Source organism: Manis pentadactyla, chromosome 6, assembly GCF_030020395.1.
Source record: "Manis pentadactyla isolate mManPen7 chromosome 6, mManPen7.hap1, whole genome shotgun sequence".
NCBI classification, from domain to species: domain Eukaryota; kingdom Metazoa; phylum Chordata; class Mammalia; order Pholidota; family Manidae; genus Manis; species Manis pentadactyla.
In genome coordinates, this window is record NC_080024.1 from 35,643,347 (window position 1) to 35,663,684 (window position 20,338).

Consider the following 20,338-nt stretch of genomic DNA (forward strand, 5'->3'; position numbering starts at 1 on the left):
AGGAACTATAAGACTACAAAATGTACTATTTTAAAACTACAGCAATTAAAGTTTACTTGTGCAATGTGGTGCTAGTACAGCATAATGGGCAAAACGATGCAATAAACTAGAAAGAATAGAAAGTGACACAGTAAATATAAGAGTTTTTAATTATGATACACACAGTATTTCAACATACTATTTGTATATTGAAAAGTGCATTTAGTTGTGCACATAAATGAAGATATTAAATCTCTAAGTTATATAACAGAAAGAACATTGTCTAAAAGAGACAATTAAATTTTGGTCAATGCTATTAATTGAGTCATTTTACCTTCTAGACCTCAGAGATTGTCTTTAAAATGACAGGTTTGAAATAGGATGTTTACTCTGACTTATAATCAAATTAATCCAGAAATGGACATTTTGGCCCAAAAAACAGCAATGATCAAAGTTAATTTTAAAGCTTGGGGCAGTATGCAAGATAATAAAGGTGGAAAGAGCTATCAGGTTTATTCAGGAGAAAACACAACAGCGGTGGCCTGGGGAAAAAAGAAGAAAAGAATTGAAGAGTATCAGGATACTACAAATGAGCTTGGTTAGTGAACTGATGGGCAAGTTTCCTTGGAGACCTGGAGACACAACCTGAAGACAAATGCTACAAATAATCTGTCTTGGTAGTTAACTATAGGTTGATGAAACCCGAACACTGTATAACACACACAAAAACTGACTATGTTCTATAAAAATCTAAGTACTCTTGAGCCAGTCTAATTCAGATCCATGAAACTAAAGGTCCACCTGTGCCTCTTCTCTAGTGTCTGGGAAAGCTATTTCAAAGTTTAAAGCTGAATTCCATTAGATTATGTCTTCAAAATCTTTTACTGGTACAATGTTAACAAGTATTTATTTTTAATTTTTTTTTATGTTTCAAGGAAGCAGACTAAATAAAAACTATTGAAAAGTCCAATGTAGGTAGAAATGTGCAAGTTATCGTTTAGCCATATTTTGAAGCATTACCTTGCAAATGGGAGACGCATCAACTTGCACTGTTTACTGACCCGTTTCTTCTTGCTAGTGGGCAGTAGAAAGGTATTCTGATGAAACTATTTTTGAAAATAAAGAAAATGAAAAGGAACAAAATTTCTAATCTTATTAGATCACGTTTGTTATTAAAGCACTGAATTATACAAGAATACCAACAGTAATAGAACAATTCTTGCATAAGTTTTCAATAGCTGAATGAGAATAATGGCCTTAATCATGCTATCCAAAAACAATCACTACTAATATTCTGGTAGATAACTTCCCAAATTTTCTCTATGCATATGAATAAATACCAAAGGTATATATACCCAACATATATGAAGTCTCTACATATATATATATATGCAATATGCTAATGTCTATATATGTACCATGTAATGTTGGATTGTATAATATATATTTTTAAGTTTTTTAAACTTCAAAGTCTGAGTGATTTTAATGTATCTTTAAAATTTTGCCTATCTATGTTTTCTAAATTTTATCACATTTCCTGAACATGTTTTAATTGTTTAATAAAGATCATGAAATTTGGCAACATACAATTATGTCTTCCTATTACAGTGTAACTTAGAACAGGAGTATGGCCAAATTGACAAGTTAACTTTAAAGTCCACATGGAAATGTAAAGGACCTAGAACAGCTGAAAACAACTCTGAAAAAGAACCAAGTTAGAGGGCCATAGTAATTGAGACAATAGAGCATTAGCAAAGAGACAAATAGATCAATGAAACAGAATTAGAGTCCAAAAATAGATCCACATATATTTGGTCAATTAATTTTTTACAAAGTTGCAAAAGCCAAACTGAGGATCCTAGACTTCCACTCACCAAGCCACAACAAGGCAACTCTCCTCCAACCCAAGGGTGACCATCAGAAAAGTCTGAGGGGAGAGCTGGGACAGTGTCATGCTAACCAGCACCTCACCCACCCCGCACTGTCAGTGGAAAAGACACAGGGCAGTCTAGTAGAAAGTCAGGATTTTCACTACTCTTCAATGGTAGCAACCTCCCCCTTCATCATTCCTCCAATCCTGGTGTCAGTGAAGGCCATAAAAGTCATGAGGCACCCCCCGACCTCAGTCAGCATGTCAAAAGAGGCTGAGTGGGGGACCTAAACTTTGACCCTACCCCACTAGACAGTAGGTAACACTTCCCTTTACCACAGGCATGCTGTCAGAGAAAGTCTGCTGAAACAGACAGTTTGAGTAAGATCTGGAGTCTCATAATATAAAACCTAAAATGTCCAGGTTAAATAACTCAGCATACCAATTAGGAAAATCTAAATTTGAATATAAAAAGACAATCAACAGACACCACCATCAAGAACAACACAGGTGTTGGAATTATCTAACAAAGATTTTAAAGCAACTATCATAAATATTTTTCAATAAGCAATTACAACATGCTTAAAACAAATGAAGACAAAAGCTCAGCAAAGAAACAGAAAATCTCAGCAAATAAATAGAAGATATAAGGAAGAACTAAAGGGAAATTTAGGACTGAAAAATACAATAACCAAAATAAAATTAATTAATTTTCATGAAAAACTCCATGGGCTTTACAGCAAAATGGAGAGGGCAGAGGGGGGGAATCTATGAACTTAAAGATAGAGCAATATGAAGTATCCAATCTGAGCAAAAGAGGAGACTAAAAAAAAATTAACAGAAGGCCAGGGAGTTGTGGGACTACAATAAAATGTGATATTTATGTCCTAAAAGAAGAGAAAGAAGGCAGGACCAAAAAAGTTTTGGAGAAATAATGGCAGAAAATGCCCCAAAGTTGGCAAAAGCAATCAATGTGTGTATGCAAGCTGAGTGAACCCCAACAAAGACGAACTAGCAATTCATGCCAAGGTACATCACAGTCCAATTTCTCAAAACTAAAGACAAAAATCTTGAGAGCTGTATGAGAAAAATGATACCATCCTCCGGAGTTAAGAAAGAATAAAAAATAAACGAAATAAACATCTGACTCATTAGAAAAAATAAACCACAGAAAAGCAGAAGACTTATTACCAAAAATAAAAGCAAAAACAAGTATGAAACACTAAAATAGTAGAATTCAAAATTAAATCCCATAGATGGTTCTTTCAAAAGAGGGAAAAAAAATCACAACCACCTAACCCAGGAAGGAAAAAAAAAAGAAAAACAGGGAAAAGCCCAAATACACAAAATTAGTCAACTGGGGAAATACAAAACAGACAAAACCAATATGAAAATACGGATGAAGGAGATCATTTTCTAAGGAAATATAATTGAATAAAACTAACCACAAGAAAAAGAAATTTTCCTAAGCAAACCGAGAGGCATATAAAAAATAGTCAGCAACAAAGAATGACAATTCCCACTAAAAAAGGTCCAGGTCCAGATGTTTTCACAGAAGAATTGACACCTTTAAAGAAAACATAATTTTAATACTATATGTTTTTTCCAGAGCATAGGAAAAGGACAATATCCATATTGTTTTTATGAGTTTAGTATTTATAGCATTTTTACCAATGCCTAAAGACTGTATAAAAAGAAAACTTCAAGGAAACTTCACTTATGAAAAACAATAGAAAAATTACTAAACAAAATATTGGCAAAAATAATTCAGCAGCACATTAACAGAATAATAATTTATTTCTGAAGTTTATTGTAGAATTACAAAATTAGGAAAGCTACTAATAGAAGTCATCATATTAATACACCTAAAAAAGAAAAGACCCCATGATCACTACCATAGATGCTAAAAAGATATTTTACATGATTTACCATTATTTATTTAAAAAGCTCAACAATAGAAGTATAACAGGATGAATATGTACATCATCCTTAAAAAAATTTTTTTAATAGGGAAAAACTATGCAACATTTTGTAAGTATTTACTGCATTCTAATATGTTCTAGATATCGTTCTGGTAGACAAAAATCCTGCGCTCAAGAAGTTTATTATAGTCTGGTGGGATGAACAATAGAATTACTAAGTAAGATTATATGCTATAAGGGTTAAGTGCTAAGGAAAAAAAAGCAGAGAAGGAGAATATCAAATGCTGGGGTAGAGATGGAGAAGGATCAGATTTTCACAGGGTTGCCAGGGAAGCTTCACTGAAGTGATTTTTGATTCAAAATTTGAAGAAAATAAAGTAACTAGCCTTGTGAAGGAAGAACAGGAGAGGCCCTGAGGTGGCTGCTCGCCTGTGTTTGAGAACCAGGAGGAGGCCTGTGTGGGGAAGAGCAGGGAAGGGAGAGTGGCAGGTGAAGTAAGAGAAAGAACAAGAGTTTCAGTTTTCAGGTGAGAGTGGGCAGTGGAGGAAATGGGAGGTTCTGGGAGGGTTTCAAGCAGAGACTAACCCTTTCACAGGGTCACTCTGGCCACTCTGCTGTGAAGAGAAGAGAGGCAAAAGCAGAAGCGAGACACCCACGTCCGGATGCAAGTCCAAGCTCCAGCTAAGAGAGAATGGTGACATCGGCATGGGCAGTGAAAGTGAAGATTGTGATGTCATAGAATTCTGAACTGATTTTTAAGGCAGTGCTAAAAAATCTGATGTGGGGTATGAGGAAAAGACAGGAACGTGGAATCATAATTACCTGAGAGGAAGACCCCAAAAGGAACAGATTAGGTGGCAAACATGAAATGTGAGATGGCCTCTTAGACATCCAAATGGAAATTCCCAGTAGGTAGTTAGATATGTATTGTATAAGTTCAGAGGAGATGACCAGGCTAGAGATGCAAATTTGGGAGTCTTCAATATTTAACAGTAATCAAAACCATGAGACTGGATAAAATCATTTAGGAAACAAGAAGAGAAAAGTCCAAGCACTGAATCCTAAGGTAACCAAAATTTAGCAGTCAGGAAAATAAAAAGGAACCAACAAACAGACTGAAAAAGAACAGTCAGAAAAGTAGGAGGAAACTTAGGAGAGTGTAGTATTCTAAAAGGCCAAGAAACATCCAGAGGTTTTAAAAACATGCAGCTCAATTTTCAGAACAGTTTCAGTGAGAAGGTAGTGAAAAGCCAACTGCTATGGTTTAAGAGAAAACTAGATACAGCTGAACAAATCTCTTAAAAGTTTTGCCATAAAGGTAAGGAGAAAAATGAGGTAGTAGCTGGGGGTGGGGGTAGAGTAAGAGGTTTTATTTTTGTTTCCTTTTTTTTAAAAGATGGAAGATCAGAAGATTGGAGACTGTTGAGAATTAGGCTTGGGGTTGATTAATGATTGCGCGTTGAGTCCCCTACACAGAATTTTATTGTTGTTAACAACCATTTGATCAATAAATATGAGAGATGCCCTCTCAAAAAAATAAAATAAAATAAAATAAAAGATGGAAGATAACATTTTTTTGTATCCTCTTGGGAATAATTCAGAAGGAAGGGAAAAAATTAATAATGCAAGAGAAAAAGGTATTCTACCCTAAAGTCAAGCCAAACAGCAAAAGATAACCCAGTGTCCAAGAAGGAAAGCCTACTTAAACAGATTAGAAATCCATTCTGGATCTATCCTACACAGCACCAAAAAGGAATGACAAACCATTCCCTGTAATCACATGGAGAACGCTTCAAGATATGTCACATAAAAAAAGAATAAAGCATTGAATAGTTACTATAGTATGCTATCTTTTGTGTAAGAAAGAAGATAACTTGTTTTTGTTTTAGTATAAAGAAACAAATGAAGGCAATTACCTGCACAAGATGTAAGAAGAAGAGGAGAAAGTAGCTGAAGGCAGTACAGAAGCACATGTGAGGCTTTATTCTACACTTTGTTCCACACATACTGTTGATATTAGAACCATGTGTCTATATTACCAATCATCCTCCCTGGCAACTAAAAAGAAAAAGAATCACTAAACTTACTATGCAAAAGTTAGTCTGTTAAATAATATTAAGTCCAAGGAAGTAGACACCAAAGTTGTATGCCATCCCTTCATTCTCCAACTTGTGCATCTACTTATTGTGTTCTACTTTCCTAAATCCAGATGCTGATCTTAGCCCTCTCTGAATTCTCCAAAGAGAACTACACAAAAAGCATCTGGGAACAAGTTGACTTCACTAAAGATTTTGTAAAGAACCAATGGAGGATTCTTTCATCACATAACTCACATCAAACAGTTGAGCGATGTTTTTAGGGCTATCTGTTCTCCAAAGTTCCTGGAGGTATGAGTATTATTACCCTCCCCTCTTCCACATCTCGCCAATTAGCTTCTTTTTCTTACTCTCCAAGTCCATTCAGGTACTGACTCTCCACTCCGCACTGCCATTAGTTATCTGATTTTTCATCTTAGTAATTTATTCAGGGCAATTCAATTCAGTCCTGCAAGCTGACCAACAAAACAGAGCCCCTTTCTGACTCCTCATACCCACCTACCCAGGGAAAAGCATCTCTTCTCCTTAGAGGGTGCTAAATGTATTAAGGCACATCTTTGCTCACTGGTTGTACTAGGTATCAGATTTGTAATGCTAGTAGCTAAACCCCCTGTGAACATTATTCCACAAGAACATTTATACAAAACTTTACTTCATCCAAATGTGGATTAAGTTGAGCATAAAATACCTATTCTTTAGCTAGCACTTACAAAAATACTGCCAAAGGGAGGGAGTGACTGGAAGATGGCGGCATGAGTAGAGCCCCGGAAATCTCCTCCCAAAACAACACATATCTATGAAAATATAACAAAGACAACCCTTCCTAGAATAAAGACCAGAGGACACAGGACAATATCCAGATCACATCCACACCTGAGAGAAGCCAGCGCCGCGCGAAGGGGGTAATATACAAGCCCCGGCCCCGCGGGAGCCGAGCGCCCCTCCCCCCAGCTCCCGGCGGGAGAAGAATAGGCAGAGCGGGAGGGAGACGGAGCACAGGACTGCCGAACACCCAGCCCCAGCCATCCGGGCCAGAGTGCAGGGCGCTGGATACTAGGAAAACAGGGCAGCAAGAACAGTGAGCGGGCACTGGAGGCTGGGCGCCAGAGGACATAAGAAAAGCGCGCGACCATTTTTCTTTTTGCTTTTTTGCTGTTTTGTTTTGGCGAGCGCTTTTTGGAAGTCTTAAAGGGATAGGGAACCCAATACTAGTGAAACAGGACAGAAAGACCGGTGAGCAGAGGCCTGAGGCTGGCACCGGAGAATAAAGAAAAACGAACAACCACCTTTTTTTTTTTTTTTTAATTAAAAAAATTTTTTTTTCTTTTTTTTTTTTTTTTGGTGGTCGTTGTTTTGGTTTGGCGGGTGCTTTTTGGAAGTCTTAAAGGGGCAGGGCGGGTCACTTAATCCAGAGGTAGGGAATCCGGGATCTCTGGGCACCCTAACCCCTGGGCTGCAGGGAGCAGGGAGGCCCCTTACGGAGATAAATAGCCTCCCAGCAGCTCCTGCTCCAACGCGACTCCACCATTTTGGAGCAGCTGCCCGAGCTAGGCCACGCCCACAGCAACAGCGGAGATAAACTCCATAGCAGCCGGGCAGGAAGCAGAAACACTGTCTGCGCGCAGCTGCGCAGCACAAGCCACTAGAGGTCGCTGTTCTCCCAGGAGAGGAGGGCCACAAACCAACAAGAAAGGAAGTCCTTCCAGCCGTCACTCGTCCCAGTTCTGCAGACTATTCCTATCACCATGAAAAGGCAAACCTACAGGCAGACAAAGATCACAGAGACAACACCAGAGAAGGAGACAGACCTAACCAGTCTCCCTGAAAAAGAATTCAAAATAAGAATCATAAACATGCTGACAGAGATGCAGAGAAATACGCAAGAGAAATGGGATGAAGTCCGGAAGGAGATCACAGATGCCAGAAAGGAGATCGCAGAAATGAAACAAACTCTGGAAGGGTTTATAAGCAGAATGGATAGAATGCAAGAGGCCATTGATGGAATTGAAATCAGAGAACAGGAACGCATAGAAGCTGACATAGAGAGAGACAAAAGGATCTCCAGGAATGAAACAATATTAAGAGAACTGTGTGACCAATCCAAAAGGAACAATATCCGTATTATAGGGGTCCCAGAAGAAGAAGAGAGAGGAAAAGAGATGGAAAGTATCTTAGAAGAAATAATTGCTGAAAACTTCCCCACACTGGGGGAGGAAGTAATCGAACAGACCACGGAAATACACAGAACCCCCAACAGAAAGGATCCAAGAAGGGCAACACCAAGACACATAATAATTAAAATGGCAAAGATCAAGGACAAGGAAAGAGTGTTAAAGGCAGCTAGAGAGAAAAAGGTCACCTATAAAGGGAAACCCATCAGGCTAACGTCAGACTTCTCAACAGAAACCCTACAGGCCAGAAGAGAATGGCATGATATATTTAATACAATGAAACAGAAGGGCCATGAACCAAGGATACTGTATCCAGCACGACTATCATTCAAATATGACGGTGGGATTAAACAATTCCCAGACAAACAAAAGCTGAGGGAATTTGCTTTCCACAAACCACCTCTACAGAACATCTTACAGGGACTGCTCTAGACGGGAGCACTCCTAGAAAGAGCACAGCACAAAACACCCAACATATGAAGAATCGAGGAGGAGGAACAAGAAGGGAGAGAAGAAAAGAATCTCCAGACAGTGTATATAACAGCTCAATAAGCGAGCTAAGTTAGGCAGTAAGGTACTAAAGAGGCTAACCTTGAACCTTTGGTAACCACGAATTTAAAGCCTGCAATGGCAATAAGTACATATCTTTCAATAATCACCCTAAATGTTAATGGGTTGAATGCACCAATCAAAAGACACAGAGTAACAGAATGGATAAAAAAGCAAGACCCATCTATATGCTGCTTACAAGAAACTCACCTCAAACCCAAAGACATGGACAGACTAAAAGTCAAGAGATGGAAAAACATATTTCAAGCAAACAACAGTGAGAAGAAAGCAGGGGTTGCAGTACTAATATCAGACAAAATAGACTTCAAAACAAAGAAGTAACAAGAGATAAAGAAGGACACTACATAATGATAAAGGGCTCAGTCAAACAAGAAGATATAACCATTCTAAATATATATGCACCCAACACAGGAGCACCAGCATATGTGAAACAAATACTAACAGAACTAAAGGGGAATATAGACTGCAATGCATTCATTCTAGGAGACTTCAACACACCACTCACCCCAAAGGATAGATCCACCGGGCAGAAAATAAGTAAGGACACGGAAGCACTGAACAACACAGTAGAGCAGATGGACCTAATAGACATCTATAGAACTCTACATCCAAAAGCAACAGGATATACATTCTTCTCAAGTGCACATGGAACATTCTCCAGAATAGACCACATACTAGGCCACAAAAAGAGCCTCAGAAAATTCCAAAAGATTGAAATCCTACCAACCAACTTTTCAGACCACAAAGGCATAAAACTAGAAATAAACTGTACAAAGAAAGCAAAGAGGCTCACAAACACATGGAGGCTTAACAACACGCTCCTCAATAATCAATGGATCAATGACCAAATCAAAATGGAGATCCAGCAATATATGGAAACAAATGACAACAACAACACTAAGCCCCAACTTCTGTGGGACACAGCAAAAGCAGTCTTAAGAGGAAAGTATATAGCAATCCAAGCATATTTAAAAAAGGAAGAGCAATCCCAAATGAATGGTCTAATGTCACAATTATCGAAATTGGTAAAAGAAGAACAGATGAGGCCTAAGGTCAGCAGAAGGAGGGACATAATAAAGATCAGAGAAGAAATAAATAAAATTGAGAAGAATAAAACAATAGCAAAAATCAATGAAACCAAGAGCTGGTTCTTCGAGAAAATAAACAAAATAGATAAGCCTCTAGCCAGACTTATTAAGAAGAAAAGAGAGTCAACACAAATCAACAGTATCAGAAACAAGAAAGGAAAAATCACGACGGACCCCACGGAAATGCAAAGAATTATTGGAGAATACTATGAAAACCTATATGCTAACAAGCTGGGAAACCTAGGAGAAATGGACAACTTCCTAGAAAAATACAACCTTCCAAGATTGACCCAGGAAGAAACAGAAAATCTAAACAGACCAATTACCAGCAACGAAATTGAAGCGGTAATCAAAAAACTACCAAAGAACAAAACCCCCGGGCCAGATGGATTTACCTCAGAATTTTATCAGACATACAGGGAAGACATAATACCCATTCTCCTTAAAGTTTTCCAAAAAATAGAGGAGGAGGGGATACTCCCAAACTCATTCTATGAAGCTAACATCACCCTAATACCAAAACCAGGCAAAGACCCCACCAAAAAAGAAAACTACAGACCAATATCCCTGATGAACGTAGATGCAAAAATACTCAACAAAATATTAGCAAACCGAATTCAAAAATACATCAAAAGGATCATACACCATGACCAAGTGGGATTCATTCCAGGGATGCAAGGATGGTACAACATTCAAAAGTCCATCAACATCATCCACCACATCAACAAAAAGAAAGACAAAAACCACATGATCATCTCCATAGATGCTGAAAAAGCATTTGACAAAGTTCAACATCCATTCATGTTAAAAACTCTCAGCAAAATGGGAATAGAGGGCAAGTACCTCAACATAATAAAGGCCATCTATCATAAACCCACAGCCAACATTATATTGAACAGCGAGAAGCTGAAAGCATTTCCTCTGAGATCGGGAACTAGACAGGGATGCCCACTCTCTCCACTGTTATTTAACATAGTACTGGAGGTCCTAGCCATGGCAATCAGACAAAATAAAGAAATACAAGGAATCCAGATTGGTAAAGAAGAAGTTAAACTGTCACTATTTGCAGATGACATGATACTGTACATAAAAAACCCTAAAGACTCCACCCCAAAACTACTAGAACTGATATCGGAATACAGCAAAGTTGCAGGATACAAAATCAACACACAGAAATCTGTGGCTTTCCTATATACTAACAATGAACCAACAGAAAGAGAAATCAGGAAAACAACTCCATTCACAATTGCATCAAAAAAAATAAAATACCTAGGAATAAACCTAACTAAAGAAGTGAAAGACTTATACTCTGAAAACTACAAGTCACTCTTAAGAGAAATTAAAGGGGACACTAACAGATGGAAACTCATCCCATGCTCGTGGCTAGGAAGAATTAATATCGTCAAAATGGCCATCCTGCCCAAAGCAATATACAGATTTGATGCAATCCCTATGAAACTACCAGAAACATTCTTCAATGAACTGGAACAAATAATTCAAAAATTCATATGGAAACACCAAAGACCCCGAATAGCCAAAGCAATCCTGAGAAAGAAGAATAAAGTAGGGGGGATCTCACTCCCCAACTTCAAGCTCTACTATAAAGCCATAGTAATCAAGACAATTTGGTACTGGCACAAGAGCAGAGCCACAGACCAATGGAACAGACTAGAGAATCCAGACATTAACCCAGACATATATGGTCAATTAATATTTGATAAAGGAGCCATGGACATACAATGGCGAAATGACAGTCTCTTCAACAGGTGGTGCTGGCAAAACTGGACAGCTACATGTAGGAGAATGAAACTGGACCATTGTCTAACCCCGTATACAAAAGTAAACTCAAAATGGATCAAAGACCTGAATGTAAGCCATGAAACCATTAAACTCTTGGAAGAAAACATAGGTGAAAACCTCTTAGACATAAACATGAGTGACCTCTTCTTGAACATATCTCCCCGGGCAAGGAAAACAACAGCAAAAATGAGTAAGTGGGACTATATTAAGCTGAAAAGCTTCTGTACAGCAAAAGACACCATCAATAGAACAAGAAGGATCCCTACAGTATGGGAGAATATATTTGAAAATGACACATCCGATAAAGGCTTGACGTCCAGAATATATAAAGAGCTCACACGCCTCAACAAACAAAAAACAAATAACCCAATTAAAAAATGGGCAGAGGAACTGAACAGACAGTTCTCCAAAAAAGAAATACAGATGGCCAACAGACACATGAAAAGATGCTCCGCATCGCTAATTATCAGAGAAATGCAAATTAAAACTACAATGAGGTATCACCTCACACCAGTAAGGATGGCTGCCATCCAAAAGACAAACAACAACAAATGTTGGCGAGGCTGTGGAGAAAGGGGAACCCTCCTACACTGCTGGTGGGAATGTAAGTTAGTTCAACCATTGTGGAAAGCAGTATGGAGGTACATCAAAATGCTCAAAACAGACTTACCATTTGACCCAGGAATTCCACTCCTAGGAATTTACCCTAAGAACGCAGCAATCAAGTTTGAGAGAGACAGATGCACCCCTATGTTTATTGCAGCACTATTTACAATAGCCAAGAATTGGAAGCAACCTAAATGTCCATCAATAGATGAATGGATAAAGAAGATGTGGTACATATACACAATGGAATACTACTCAGCCATAAGAAAAGGGCAAATCCAATCATTTGCAGCAACATGGATGGAGCTGGAGGGTATTATGCTCAGTGAAACAAGCCAAGCGGAGAAAGAGAAATACCAAATGATTTCACTTATCTGTAGAATATAAGAACAAAGGAAAAACTGAAGGAACAAAACAGCACCAGAATCACAGAACTCAAGAATGGACTAACAGGTACCAAAGGGAAAGGGACTGGGGAGGATGGGTGGGTAGGGAGGGATAAGGGGGGGAGAAGTAGAGGGGTATTAAGATTAACATGCATGGGGGGGTAGGAGAAAAGGGAGGGCTGTACAACACAGAGAAGGCAAGTAGTGATTCTACAACATTTTGCTATGCTGATGGACAGTGACTGTAAAGGGGTTTATAGGGGAGACCTGGTATAGGGGAGAGCCTAGTAAACATAATATTCGTCATGTAAGTATAGATTAGTGATACCAAAAACAAAGTAAAAAAAAAAAAAAAAAAGGGCATTTCCTGTGTGGTAACCTCCAATGAGTTCTACACAAGGGTATAAAGGGCATATAAAAGTGTAGGCAAAGGGTCTGTTTGTGTTTATACAGAGGATCAAAGCCTAATTGGGCTACCCCGAAAATGAACTAAGATACAATATGAAAGAGAACTTCCAACATCAGCACTCTCGGGAAGACTCATGCCAGAAGATGATCATCAAAAAACCCCAACAAAGATCCACGCACTGCTACAGCTGTAGATGCACTCATCCCACCGGTTCCTGGACTTGCCATGGGAATGAGGAAGGAGATATATCTAAGCTGGCCTGTGCATTCAGTAAAACAACAAATTTGACTGGATCTATACTGTTGGAACTCAACCAAGAATTAGGAGAAGTGCAAATTGTAGCGCTCCAAAATCTTACAACTACAGACTATTTACTGTTAAAAGAACATAAGGGATGTGAACATTCCCCAGGAATGGGTTGTTTTAATTTCTGTGATTTATCTCAGACTGTTCAAGTTCAGTTGGACAATATCCACCATATCATAGGTAAGTTTTCACAAATGCCTAAGGTGCCTGACTGGTTTTCTTGGTTTCACTGGAGATGGCTGGTAACTACAGGTATGCTTTGGTTATGTAACTATACTCCTATTATGTTAATGTGTGTGCGCAATTTAAGTAGTAGCTTAAAACCTATACATGCTGAAGTACTCTACAAGAAGATATGTCAAAGAAATAATCTTCCCATGTTTTCTTCTGCCTGCTACTTCTATAGCTTTTCTTCTTCCTTCCTAATTACAACCCTTAAATAGAATTCGTGCCTCATATCAAATTTACCAAGTATCATAATTCTTCCAAGTGGTAAAGATACCTCAAGACAAATGCTGGGCATAGAAGCCACAGGGCATAAATATGCAAAGAAGTAAAAAGCTAACCTTTTCAAACAATAAGGCTTCCCTCTCACTTACCAACTTCACATTTCCCTGTATGGCCCCGGAAGATGACTGGTTAGCCAGAGACGGGTAAGATTCCTCAAGGGAGGAACAACCTAAGACAGGCACAGTCGCAGGGGGGCCATCAGGTGAGAAATTGGGGATCAACAGAGGTGAGGCTTAGAACCTCACCCCCCCCTGTTCTGAGAGAAATCTTCTGCATACGTGGATGTTTTATTGCCCTTGTCTAGCTTGGATTAACACATAGTCTACAGGCACACACCTGATCATCTACATGTGCTCTCTTACAACACTAAACTATGTTTTCTACCTTTATCTTGTATCTACCTACCACTTCAGCATTTTATTAAAAATAATAATAATAAAGAGAGAAATGTGGTATCCACATATAAATCAAGTATAAAAACCAAATGAGTATTCATATTTGAACTGACTGTTTAGAGTTCATAATGCATGAGCAAAACCGAAAGTTTCTGTGATGACTGCCCTTGTACTGTTCACCATGTAACTTATTCATTATGTAAGAATTTGTTCTACATGTAAGAACTTGTTTGTTATGCCTCAGAAGATTGGAGACTGATGAAAATTAGGCTTGGGGTGGATTAATGATTGTGCATTGAGCATTGACTCCCCTATACAGAATTTTGTCGTTAACAACCATTTGATCAATAAATATGAGAGATGCCCTCACAAAAAAAAAAAAAAAAAAAAAAAGGACAGACTTCCAATGGTAAAATAAAAAAGTAACCGGGATGTAATGTATAGCATAAGGAATATAGTCAAGATATTGTAACAGCTTGGTAGGGTGATAGCTGGAACCTAGAATTATGTATATAAATGTTTTACCACTGTGTTGTACACTTGAAACTAATGTAATGTAATACTGTGCGTCAACTACCCTTCAATAAAAAATAATTATTAAAAAAAAACAAAACAAACAAACAAAAAAACCAAATGAGTATTCATATTTGAACTGACTGTTTAGAGTTCATAATGCATGAGCAAAACCGAAAGTTTCTGTGGTGACTGCCCTTGTACTGTTCACTATGTAACTTATTCATTATGTAAGAATTTGTTCTACATGTAAGAACTTGTTTGTTATGCCTCAGAAGATTGGAGACTGACGAAAATTGGGCTTGGGGTGGATTAATGATTGTGCATTGAGCATTGACTCCCCTATACAGAATTTTATTGTCGTTAACAACCATTTGATCAATAAATATGAGAGATGCCCTCACAAAAAAAAAAAAAAAAAAAAGGACAGACTTCCAATGGTAAAATAAATAAGTAACCGGGATGTAATGTATAGCATAAGGAATATAGTCAAGATATAGTAACAGCTTGGTAGGGTGATAGCTGGAACCTAGAATTATGTATATAAATGTTTTACCACTGTGTTGTACACTTGAAACTAATGTAATGTAATACTGTGCGTCAACTACCCTTCAATAAAAAATAATTATTTAAAAAAAAAAAAAATACTGCCAAAGGAACTGAACATTGACCGAATAGACTGAAAGTGCTCATATCTTCTTACCACAAAGTTATTCATTTAAATGCCTTATAAACGACTTTTTAAAGTTTTTAAAAAGAAAGACTTTCAGAAAATTTAGAAAGCACAGGAAAACACACATACAATAAAAAATACCGATAGCTAACACTTACTGCATTCTTCCTATTGCCGGGACACATGCTAGCTACATTAACTCTTTAATAACTCTCTGCAGCTGAACTAACATTACCCACATCATGCAGATAAGGACACTAAGGTTCAAATCACTCAAGACCAAAGGCACAGAACCAAAAAATAGCAGAGCTGGTATCTAAATATAGGCAATCTCATTTAAAAGCCACCCTCTGAAGCCATAAACTATCTCCAGAATCTATCAAGAAATTTATCTAAAATGGGACTTCACTAATCTTTCTTCAGTTTACATAGTAAGAATATTTTACCTTCACAATTATATTTCTTATTTATATAACAGAGTTAATTTCACAAATATTTGGTCCTTCTCCCTTCCTGATTTTTCTATTTCTCCTCATGCTAGATTATAAGAGTTCTTTAACTATTAACATTAATGCTTTATCTGCCATATCCAATTTTTCCAGTCTGCCATTTACCTTTATTTTTATGATTTTTAGCCTTCTAAAAAATTTTTTTGAGAAATTTCATCAACAGCTTTCTTTATGGTTTCTATCTTTGTGTCCAGGTATAGAAAGGCCTCTTCTACTTAATGTGAATTCATTTATAATTTCTTCTCATTTTATATGATTTCCTTTTTTACATTTAAATCCATATAGAATTTATTTTAGAGAATGATATAAAGTAGGATCTGTCCCTATTCTTTCCCCCAAATAGGTTTTCAATTGTGTCCATCTTTTTTTAATAACACAAATTTTTTCCTAATTTGAAATACTACATATTAGCATCTTTTACATTCTTTAGTCTGTTTAGGGGCCATTATGTTCCACTGAGCTGTCTAATCCCGTGTTACTTTTAATCAAAACCCAATTTCTATATAAACATTTCAATAACCAGTTATACAAAATGATAATGTGTTGTTAGCCAGTTAAAGTTAGTATCATCATTCCTTTGCACAAAGTTTAAGATATGAATCTCTAAACTTGATGCTACTTAACTAATCTCAATTATCCTCAGTAATGCTAAAAAATTACACTACTTAAACATAAATTCTACTTACCTCAGAAAAAGTACTCATTTCAATTGCGGTTATCAAGTTATTATTCATGAGTGCTTCTATTTCTATAAGCTTCTTATTCTGTATATGTAAAATAAAAATCCCTTTTAATCAATTAAGATTTCAAGTTTAGTATATCATATAATTATGAATACCATCAGTTAAGACTAAGAAAATAAATGAAATTACATTGAACTAAAAAGGTGCAACACTTTATAGTTCAAGTAGCCACACACACACATACACACACATTTTTAATGCTTTTGAGCTATCCATCATAATTTTCCTACGAACATTTTTCTATTGTCAGCCAGTGACAGGGAATTAACCCTTACGCACAGTTGTTCATTTTTCCATTTTAAATTAATTCCTATTCATGTTAGGTTTATAGTTGCAGCCTTGCTAATCATTGGCTATTACTTCCCTGTCTGTGGACAGAATTGGAAGTAGGAAGGAAAAGCAACAACTAGTCTTCATTCTATTTGGCTCGTAAAGAGCGAAATGCTGGGATTAAAGGGGAGTACAAACATTCTGGGAACTACTCTCCTTTCAAGTCACTGGAAGAACTGTGCCCATCTTAAAATGTATTAATGCACTAAACCTTGCTTATGTTAGGCAATCAAATGTTGATCAAGGTACTATACTGGTTTGCAGAGCCACAAGTACACCTCTAGAATCTAGACTTAAGATACCTTCTATTACCTATTAACAGTTTGTCCATTAACATGGCACACTCCTTCAATAATTTGTTACAACAGAGATTTGAAAAACATTTTCAGAGCTTCCATAATAGCACAGTTAAGACTTCAGTTGTGATTTAGAATTCAAACATAACATGGTTTCCATACCAAATTATTTAGCTTTAGGCGAAGAAATGTGTTCTCAAAATTCAGTTTCTCCACTTCTTTTTGCAATAGCATCTTTTCAGTTGTGATTCTTCGAGAATTCTCTTTCTCTTTACTAAGAGCCTGAGCTAATGCCCTGTTATTGTGCTTTAAAGAAATTTTGAAAATAGAAGAATTGTCTGTAAAAAAATTTAAAAAAATTTTTAAGAGTTAATATTGAACTTACACTTTTGATAAAGTTTCATATTCCTTAATAAAACTATTTTAGACAAAACTGTTCCACTTTTTAAGTTTTAACTGAGGGTTGGAAAAGAAGAGAATGGCAATACAGATAATAGTTTTGGGGAAAAAAATGAACCTATAGTTTAGAGTTAAAGAAGTAAAAGCTCGATAGAAGATGAAGAATAAAAGAGCTGCAGGAATGTGGAATATTTGTGAATACAGAATCAGGAATAAGAAGACTATAGTATAAACACAGCATTAGATTATTAGGTCAGCCCCCAAAATAAATACTAATACTTGTTGCCCTGCCGTCCTTCCTACCTTTGACTAGGAGGTAGAATGGAGGAGATGATACCACAGCTCTAACTGGAGATGGCCCATAGGAATTAGAAGGGTAGCTTATCTGTAAAAATTCTAAAGCCAATTTCCCTGGCTTCAGAACTGAACAAATTAGTTAATGCTCCCAAAGTCCATTTTTCAAAATACTGAGTGAAAGAGAACATACTTACTGTAATGTTGGACAGATCATCTACCTCTACCCCAAATAACCCACCCCTAATTTCTAGGCATCTATTGTAAACTAGACTTACCTTTTCAAGTGCTATGTGTAAGGTTGAAGGCACTGGGGGGAGGGGGAGCACATCAGACACTGATGACGTGCCAAAGTCCCCGGCTGCTGCCCCCTCCCAACCTGAAAAATGTGCCTTAAGCTACCCAATCCTCGCACCGCTGTAAATCTAAGCTCTGCCTCCCCCTATCTTCTTTAAAAACTCGCTGCCTGCCCTGCTGAGTGTGACTTCCCCAGCCTGTGATAGCCAGACCGCGGAATATCATCCGGGAATTTGCGTTCAAATAAACTACCTGGCCCTTTGTTGCCTCTCTTCACCTGCTTATCTCAGCTAGAATTTATCTTACACTATGTAGTTTCATTTAAATCAGAAATGCTTTTCTGTTGTTAGCAAATCAATTTAATTGTGAATTCCTTGGTAAAGCTCATCTTAAATATAGTGTATTCTCCCTTGGTATACTTAAAGCATGATTATATTTTTATAATTCTGATTCACATGCCACTGTTCAATAACATAAGCTATGGAATAAAAGTACAGTGTATGTAAAATATGTTTATAAAAGTAATAACATTTTTTAAATGCTCAGGGACTGTTATACTTAAGGGGGAGGCTTTTTTCCCCTTTCTGACATCTAATAGCTCCAGAATCCATGAAAGCCCATCTCCAATATGCTCAGTGCCCTCATGATGAGCTTTGGTTATATAAAATCACCCACTATAGCACCCTATCTGGTCCAACCACCTGTAGATTACCCATTATCCAATTGCTACAACATGCCAAAAGAACAATCTGTCACATTTTTAGCTCTTTTCCAGAAATGTCACATAGGTATTTTCTCTGCAGTGTAGGAAGTAGTTGCCTTAGGCTACCCCAGCTTTATAGCTGACAATTCAGCTGTGACTACGGAGGGTAAATTATCATAACCACTCAACTAATAGGAACTGAAGGAGCTAGGAAGGATTGATGGGAAAAAAGTATCAGTTAACAAAAATAGCCATTTTAGTCATTTTCCATACTTGATAAAATGAAGTATCAAACACTACATCAATTCTCCACAGAAAAGTGAAAATGAGAGTACAGTTTAAAACTAATGGCACTTACTTATTATTTTTGTTTTGATTTTTGAAGCAAGTGAAACATTCAACTTAGCAGTCTTTGAAATTCGTTTGTCTTTCACATGTCTCTTATTTCCTGAGGTAAAACGTGAGCCAGTTTCTGTCACTGGGTACTCCATCACTAAAGAAAAAGAAAGAAAGGAGGGAAGAAAGAAATCACACATTATTATCTTTAATTATTTAAATCAAACCAATCAAAATATTTAAATCAAATTGATTATATATTTAAATTAACTATTTGAATAACTTAAATATATTACTAATAAAGGAAAAAAGAATAACTGACAAATGCATTCTAACAAGTAACAATCATGGCTTGAATGACATAATTTGTTCTCACATGAGCAGTTGCAATACCCTTTGAATGAAATCTGATCAAAAGTAGTTTAAAGTAGAATCCAAATAAGATAAATGACTTTTTTTATTCAAACCTACATTATTCTATCTAGGTGCCAGGAACTAGGTAGTCACTCAGGACAGAAAAAGGATATGGTTGTATAGAAATGCATAGTCGTGGAATGCATAGTCCAATGTGGGCAGATACTATTATAATATAAGAGGTATAGCCTTAGAGATATGCACAGAAGAGATACACCTAATCTTATGGGGGGAGCAGTGTTGGAAGAGTAGGCAGGAAATCTTAAACATGTCTATTTGTCTATTAGATTATAGTCAATTAGACCCTGAAGTCTAATAGTGGAAACAAGATAACAAGAATAATGGATATAATACACAATGCACAGAAGTGATTAAATCTGCCTGGGCAGAGGAAAAAGATCAGAAAAGGTTTTACTGAGAAGGCACAGTTTATATTGAGCCATACACTTGGACAAGATCAACCTCCCCAAATCCCAATCTCTTCCCCAAGCCTCCTGTCCTCCACCTGCAGATATCTAGGAGAAACCTTGTCAGATGCTGAACTCCCAGTACTCAGCCTCGCCACCACTACCTGCCTTGAGTCCACAGGACTAATTGCATTCTGTTCTTTATATCGGTTACCACCAGAATGCAGACACCCAGGTCACACTCATCTCCCTCACCCTAAACCCCCTCCAGCTCTGCACATCCCTAATTCGGTCCTGTAGGAAGCTGAGAAATGGC

The 20,338-nt window shown here is 37.2% G+C and overlaps 1 protein-coding gene across 1 annotated transcript in view; it reads right to left on the reverse strand.

Annotated features, from left to right (window-relative positions):
* The window catches only part of SGO2 (shugoshin 2), a 55,089-nt gene that overhangs the window by 29,240 nt on the left and 5,511 nt on the right, over positions 1 to 20,338 (reverse strand). The window contains exons 2-5 of the mRNA XM_057503713.1: positions 19,224 to 19,358; positions 17,335 to 17,510; positions 16,490 to 16,567; positions 1,000 to 1,085 (exon numbers count right to left, since the gene is read on the reverse strand). Of these exons, the coding sequence (XP_057359696.1) occupies positions 1,000 to 1,085; positions 16,490 to 16,567; positions 17,335 to 17,510; positions 19,224 to 19,358 (475 nt within the window). The remainder of the gene's footprint in view (positions 1 to 999; positions 1,086 to 16,489; positions 16,568 to 17,334; positions 17,511 to 19,223; positions 19,359 to 20,338) is intronic.